This window comes from Excalfactoria chinensis, chromosome 5 (assembly GCF_039878825.1).
Source record: "Excalfactoria chinensis isolate bCotChi1 chromosome 5, bCotChi1.hap2, whole genome shotgun sequence".
NCBI lineage: Eukaryota > Metazoa > Chordata > Aves > Galliformes > Phasianidae > Excalfactoria > Excalfactoria chinensis.
Genome location: NC_092829.1, coordinates 4684274 through 4691280, shown reverse-complemented (window position 1 = coordinate 4691280; position 7007 = coordinate 4684274). Strand labels below are relative to the sequence as shown.

The following is a 7007-nucleotide window of genomic DNA, read 5'->3' as shown; positions in this document are numbered from 1 at the left end:
CGGCGCGCCTCCCGGTGGGCGTGGCCTGTCGGGGGCGTGGTCAGCGTTGGCCCCGCCCCCCAGGCCGCGGGCATGGCGGCGCTGTCGGCTGGTGGCGGTGACGGCGAGGCCCGGCTGCTGCCGCCCCGCTCGCTCGCCGAGCCGACGCTGCACACCGTGGAGATGCACACGGGCGGAGAACCGCTGCGCGTCGTCCCGCGGCTGGAGGCGATGGAAGAAGCGGCGGCGGCCGGGCTGTCGCTGCTGGAGCTGCGGCGGCACATGGCGGCCACGCAGGATCACGTGCGGCGGGCGCTGATGCACGAGCCGCGGGGCCACGGCGGCATGTACGGGGCCGTGGTGCTGCGCGGCGGGGCGGCCGCCGACGGTGCCGACCTGGCCGTGCTCTTCCTGCACGGCTCCGGGTACAGCGCCATGTGCGGACACGCCGTGCTGGCCCTCGGCCGCTTCGCCCTCGACTATGGGCTGGTGGCGGCCCCGCAACGCCCCGAGACCGCCGTGCGTCTGCGCTGCCCCTGCGGGCCCGTCACCGCCTTCGTGCCCTGGGACGGCCGCCGCAGCGGGAATCCCGTCCGCTTCCACAGCGTGCCCGCCTTCGCCGCTGCCACCGGTACCGAGTGCTGTTGGGGTCGGAGAGGGGCTGCCGGGGTGCTGGGCAAAGCTCCCCCCGATTGCCGTATCCCTCGGGAGGGGCTGGTGCTGTGTGGGGAACGGGAGCGCTCGTGGAGTTCATGGCTCCTGTCAGCTCCGTGCTGTGCTCCCTGCTCACCGCCCTCTCTTTCTCTGTCCCCTCTCAGACGTGGCCATCGATGTCCCGGGTCACGGCAGGGTGCTGGTTGACATCAGCTACGGTGGCACTTTCTACGCCTTTCTCAGCGCTGAGCAGCTGGGCCTCAACGTGTGCTCCTCAAAGACCAGAGAGCTCGTCAGCGCAGCCAGCGCCGTGACGGAGGCGGTGAAGGAGCAGGTACGGCCCCGTGCCTTCCATTCAGGGTAGGGGGCACTGAGGCCCTTCATCACCCACAGCGCTCAGATCCCCAGGCTGAATGTTGCTGCTGATGGCCCAAGTGCAGCTCCTGCCCTGAACCCGCTGTGTGCTCTCCCAGTTCAAGCTGCATCACCCTGAGAGCGAAGACCTGGCTTTCCTCTATGGCACCATTCTGACAGATGGGAAGGACGCCTTCAGCGAGGAGCCCACCAGCAACATCTGTGTGTTTGCAGATGAACAGGTACAGAACGGGCTGCTGTGCAGTCCTGGAGTCACACAACAGCCCTGGGCTGGGGGCTCTATCCCCAAGCAGGGAGCATTCAGGGGAGCGGTATTCATTTCTATTTCAAACCATGCTGGTCTGGCTTCTCTTCTGATTATAGGTGGACCGAAGCCCAACAGGCTCCGGCGTGACGGCTCGCATCGCCCTGCAGTACCATAAGGGACTCATCCAGCTGAACCAGAGCAGAACCTTTCGGAGCAGCACCACGGGGTCCTTGTTCACAGGGAAGGCAGTGAAGGCAAGGCCTGTGCTGGAGCTTCTCTCTGTTGAGGAGTGCTGGGAAAGAGTGCTGGGAAGGCGTCCTTGCTTTCCCACAAGCCTCATGCACGGCTTATTGCAGCTGGGGGGTGGAGAACATCCCATCAGCTCTCTCCTGATCCATATTCCTCTGCAGGAAGCCAGCTTTGGGGACTACAAGGCCGTTGTGGTGGAAGTCTCAGGAGAAGCCTTTTACACCGGCACGGCCGCCTTCACTGTGGAAGAGGAGGACCCTCTGAAGTACGGCTTCTCCTTCAAGTGATGCACTGCGCTGTGGCAGCCATTGCTGCTCCTCCTGCCCACACGCTGCTCTGCTTTCCTTGTGGCCTGTTGCAGTGTGCAGAGCAGCAGGACCGGCCTCGGCTGCTGCCATAACAGCTGCTGCTATAAGAGCTGCTGCAGTGCTTTGAGCTGGCAGGTGCTGCTCTGCAGTGCTTGCTGGGGGCTCGCTTAGAAGAGCTGCCCAGATCCCTGTGCCTTCCTTACCTTTGCACGTGATTCAGATTCCTATTAAATGCCAGCTGAAAAACACTGCTGTGCTCTTCTTCTCACCTCCCAGGTGCTGCCCTGTGTCATTGCACTGCTTCCCAAGCCCTCCTCTCTCGCTTCTCTCAGACCATGGGCCAACTTTGGGTTAACTTTGGGTTAACTTTCAGCAGCAGGAACTGAACTGGAAGGTTGGAACCGCTCTGACCTTTGATTTCAAACTCGTTTGCTCCTGGACAAAATGGCATTTGCTTACTGGGGGCACTCATGGGAATTGGCCTCGTGTTCTGGGAGCGCTCGTCTCCGGGTGGCTCATGGGGGGAGCAACGTGGGAGGAACTAATGCAGCCAGGGGGCAGTTTAGCGGGGTCTTCTGTGACGGGACGAGGGGAAATGGTAAGGAAAGGGTTTGTTTCAGTGAGGGGATGGGGATGTGATGGTGTGGGGATGTGAGGGGACGGAGGAAATAGGCTGTTCTGGTGGAGGGGAGAGGAAAGAGCCGTGAGGATCTGATTGGGGATGGGGGCTGTGAGGAGAGCGGGGCCGTGGGGGAGGCGAGGTCGCGGCAGAAGCTGTGTGAGCTGAAAGGCGACGGGCCGGCGGAGCGGACACGGAGCGCTGAGCAGCGCCGCGCTGCGGCTGTGCCCGCCCCGTGGGTCGGCGGGGCGGATCCCGGGCGACGGCGGCGGGGCGACGTCAGCGGCGGCGGCGGGGGCGGTGCGTGCCGAGCCGTGGGGCCGCGCATGGAGCCGGCGGCGGCCGGGCCGGGAAACCTCTCCGGCGGCGGCAACGAGAGCGGCGCGGCGGCGGCGGCGGGGCCGGGCTGGTCGGCGGCGGCTCTGGCCTCGCAGGCGCTGGCCCTGCTGCTCATCTTCGCCCTGTCAGCGCTGGGCAACGGCGCGGTGGTGCTGGTGATCGCCCGGCACCGGCAGCTCCGCACGGTCACCAACGCCTTCGTGCTGTCGCTGTCGCTGTCGGAGCTGCTGGGCGCGCTGCTCTGCCTGCCCCTGGCCTTCCTCAGCCTGCTGGGCCGCCCGCCCGGCGCGTGGCTCTTCGGCCATCGCCTGTGCCTGGCCAGCGCCGCGCTGCACGCCGGGCTGGGCATCGCCGCCACCCTCACCATGGCCCTGCTCTCCTTCGACCGCTACTGCGCCATCGTCCGCCAGCCCCGGCGCAAGATGGGCCGCCGTCGCGCCGCGCAGCTGCTGGCCGCCGTCTGGCTGGCGGCGCTGGGCCTGGCCGGGCCCTGGTACGGACTGGCGGGCGAAGGGCGGCGGGAGGCCCGGCCCGGAGCGTACCGCTGCGTCTACGTGCTGCCGTGGGGCTCGTCGCGGCTGGGCCCGCCGTACGGCGCGGCGCTCATCGTGCTCTGCTACCTCCTGCCCTTCGCGCTCATGTGCTTCTGCCACTACAACATCTGCCGGGCCGTGCGGTTGGCCGAGAGCCGCGTGAGGCCCCTGGCCACCTACGGGAACCTGCTGCGGGCCTACGGGGAGATGCGCACGGCCACCACCGTCCTCATCATGATCGTCTCCATCATCTGCTGCTGGGGGCCTTACTGCATCCTGGGGCTGGCCGCCGCCGCCGGTCGCCTGCCCTTCTCACCCACCATGGATGCGGTGGCCAGCGGAATGGCCTGGGCCAACGGGGCCATCAACCCGCTCATTTACGCCGCCCGCAACCCCAACATCTCTGTGCTGCTGCGACGCAGCCGTGAGGGCGGCTATAGGACTAGGAACAACGTGGCCGCCTACCTCTCGGCTCCAGGCTGCAGGTCGGAGCCCCGCAGTCGAGCCGAGCGTGTGCGGGAACGCTACGTCAACCGGCACAGCGGGCCTTCGGGGAGCGCCCCGTCCTCATCCAGCCCGGCAAGCGGAGGAGAGGTGGCCATGTGGGCCTGCAAGAACCCAGCTGTGCTCTTCTGTCGGGATGGGCAGCCAGACACCGTCTCGGAGGCTGTTTTGCAGGGCAAAGTAGACACCGTCAACACCAGCCTCTGATGGGGTTGAGGGCTGGGATAGCAGCATGGGGCCCTGGGGCCATCTCCCTGAGGAACCAGGGATAGCCACGGATCTCTTGGAAATCGGGGAGACGAGCCTGAATGAGCCATAGTGTGATTTCTTCTGCATCGTGCAAGCTCTGGTTTGGCAGCCGGCTCTGCGAGCAGAGAGAGATCCCAAGGGAAGGGTGCGCCCCTTTCATCAGGCTTGGGGGAGTGTTGATGGCCACTGAGCATCAAGAGTTTGATTGCATGAGTGATTGCTCCAGGCCTGCAGAAAGCATCAAACCGGTGCTGCAGAGCAAACACAACTGTGAGAGCTGTCTGCTAAGTGCCAACGCAGCCACCAGGAGCTGAGAGCTGGCAGCTGGAGGACGCTCAGAGAACACCACACTGTGAAAACCGCATCACGGCAGGAAAATGTTGCTTTAACCCATTGTGTGTGGCGGTACAGAACGTCGTCGGGTTTGGGACAGGCTAAAAAGTGATCTGCGAGGATGATGATGATCTAAATTTCTAAGCTAAACAGAGCAGTGATTGTTGTGACAGATGCCTGCGGAGAAGGAAGATGCGTGATGCTGGGAGGGAGGGAAAGCAAGATGAAATGTGTCAGAATTTCAGCAGCCTTTTATTTACAGGTGCAGCCAGTATTAAATACTTTGAGTGCGGGGAACTGAGAGCTCTGCAGACAGAGGAAAAGGAGTGGGTGTAGTGTGTTGGGTCACATGGGCACAAGGTGTACTCTGAGCTCGGCAGACGTGTCTCACATCTCCAATGATTTAACTGCACTTAGAGGAGCCGTGTGAGAGCGGTGAGTGTCTGAAAGGAGAGGCACAGCAGTGCCGTTTTCTTGCTGTGCTTAAGCATATGAAGATGTGCATGTGCAGAGAACAGATACCGTAGTATCCACAGCAAGAGTCTGTTAATGGAATGTAATATTCAAAAGCCGGCTCTGTTTGTTTGCTACCGGATAAAATGAAGGTAACACCAGGCAATGGAAGTGCAATTGCAAAGCGCAAATCCCTTTGAGTTTATCTGACTGATATTTTGGCCCGCAGGCTCAGAGTCCTAACGCCTTAATCAGTATTCAGACTCAGAAACTGAGACTGTCTTAAATGTGAGAGGCGGGCAGTATTGTTCTTGTATGGTCTCCAAGAATCTAGTGCTACTGTTGTACAGCTTTTTCACCTGGTTGTGACTCAAGTGAATGTACCATCGTTATTTTGCAAGCCGGGCAAGAAATAAATGATCTTTTATGCAGGAGATGACAAGGTCTCAGCCTGGCATCACTCACAGCACAGCCCTGAGAAGGGAACTAATGGAAAAATATTGCCACTGAGTGGTTGTAGATGGGGACTGAAATGTGAAGTTGGGTGTTTTGTTGTCAATGGCTGGACAAGGTGATCAGATGTGACCCTTGGATAGAATCATAGAATCGTTTGAGTTGGAAGGGATCCTTACAGGCCATCAGGAAATCTGTCCAGACTCCATAGTCATCAGCCTTAGGTGTCATTCAGTGTTATAGCTGCATTGATCTCACTGGTAAAAGCCCTGCAAAAGGTGGTCCCAGCCACCTCCCCAGCCTATTCCAGCACCAATCTCTACTTGTTTTTATCAAGTACTTGCCAGTGGCTGTGCATTAAGGATGCACAGAGCTGAATGGGGGCAGCTGGCTGTGCTCTTTGAGCTTCCCAAACAGCCCTTTTCTGTTAAACACTAACTTGGCACGCAGCAAGGGAAGAGTCTTGACCAGACCCGTTCTGCATTGGACCTGCCGCAGCTCTGCTAGATCAGGGCCCGCTCTGTGCCAGCCATTCAACTACATGTGTCTCTAACAGCCCCTTTTTTCAAAGCGTGCTTTAAAAAACACAACTGAAGGCAAAGTATCTTAAACCACAAACAGCAGAGAGCAAGAGAAACACGGAAGGCACACGCCAAGCTTGCAGGCTGCTGGCCAGAGCGTGCCGCAGGCTCCCAGCTGTGCTGTGGGTCGCTGCCTCTCAGCAGCAGGGCAGCGGAAGCTCCGATCCCCCTTTGCTGAGATGAAGCCTTGGTTCAGAATGACTGCTTTGTGTGTAATTTACAAACTGCAATTTGAAAGTGGCAGCCTGATGGGCTTCAACAGTTGACAACGAGCAGCAGAACAAGAGCGAGATCCATCAGCTCCACTTCTTTCACACTGGTGTTAGTGTGTGGCTCCAGCAGATGCCAGCAGAGATCTGAGCAGCTAGCACAGCCCTGCTAACAAGCAGCAGGATTGCTTCTGCTCATGAGATCAAGAGCTCTGCCTGGCACTGGATTCCACCAGGCATTGGAAGAAACCCACAAAACATTGGGGAGTGACTTCCAAATACTGAGGATACTTCATTTTATGATCCTGTTGCTTTTATAAACCACGGGAAAGCAGGGAGCTGCAGCCAGAAAGTGTGATTTTGGGGAGGTCACTGGGGAGATGATGCTCAACTTGCTGAGTGCAGAGCAGGAGGGGGAATGTCCAGCTCTGTGGGCATATTCCTTTTCCTTATACAGAGCAAACCTTAGTTAAGTCAGCAGGGTGAGCGTCACAGAATCATAAAGGTTGGAAAAGACCATCCATCAAGTCTAACAGTCAGCCCATCACCTATGCTCTCCAACCATGTCCCACCACTGCTCCTGCATACAGGGAGCTGCCTGTGCTATGAGAAGCAGAGCCCTCAGCTCAGTCCCACAGGTTAAAACCCCTCAGTGTGATGGATGCTCACAAAATCACTCAGTAGATTACTCTTAAATCCTTCACCAGCCATTCCCTCCCGAACACCCAGGTGGAATTTGCTTACCTGACTCAGTGACACAGCACTGGGGGAAACGCGCTGGAGTAACCAGGTCACATTTCTCTGTGCTCCCCAACACAGCCTTGCACAGAATACTGGGTGATGTGCTGCCCTGAGGCTCACCATGTCCCAAGTGGTGGAGGTGCACTTACAGCAGCTGATCACCCACAGAAGCGTTTTGAAC

At 59.5% G+C, this 7007-nt stretch overlaps 2 protein-coding genes across 2 annotated transcripts; both read left to right on the top strand.

The window, feature by feature from the left end:
• Positions 1–49: 49 nt before the first annotated feature.
• L3HYPDH (trans-L-3-hydroxyproline dehydratase) lies at positions 50–2060 on the top strand. Its single transcript, XM_072338398.1, has 5 exons — positions 50–610; positions 798–967; positions 1107–1229; positions 1372–1509; positions 1666–2060. Exons 1-5 carry the CDS (start codon positions 73–75, stop codon positions 1789–1791), a joined length of 1095 nt encoding a protein of 364 aa, XP_072194499.1. The 5' UTR covers positions 50–72; the 3' UTR covers positions 1792–2060.
• A 691-nt stretch (positions 2061–2751) lies between these two features.
• On the top strand, positions 2752–4317 carry GPR135 (G protein-coupled receptor 135). Its single transcript, XM_072338479.1, has one exon. It carries the CDS (start codon positions 2758–2760, stop codon positions 4012–4014), a length of 1257 nt encoding a protein of 418 aa, XP_072194580.1. The 5' UTR covers positions 2752–2757; the 3' UTR covers positions 4015–4317.
• Positions 4318–7007: the final 2690 nt, after the last annotated feature.

Excerpts from the sequence above, each read along its gene's own strand:
- GPR135 (XM_072338479.1), top strand. The coding sequence starts at position 2,758 with ATGGAGCCGGCGGCGGCCGGGCCGGGAAACCTCTCCGGCGGCGGCAAC.
- L3HYPDH (XM_072338398.1), top strand. The coding sequence starts at position 73 with ATGGCGGCGCTGTCGGCTGGTGGCGGTGACGGCGAGGCCCGGCTGCTG. Across the intron at positions 968-1,106 it reads CGGAGGCGGTGAAGGAGCAG|TTCAAGCTGCATCACCCTGA; the intron begins GTACGGCCCCGT and ends GTGCTCTCCCAG. Across the intron at positions 1,230-1,371 it reads GTGTGTTTGCAGATGAACAG|GTGGACCGAAGCCCAACAGG; the intron begins GTACAGAACGGG and ends TTCTGATTATAG.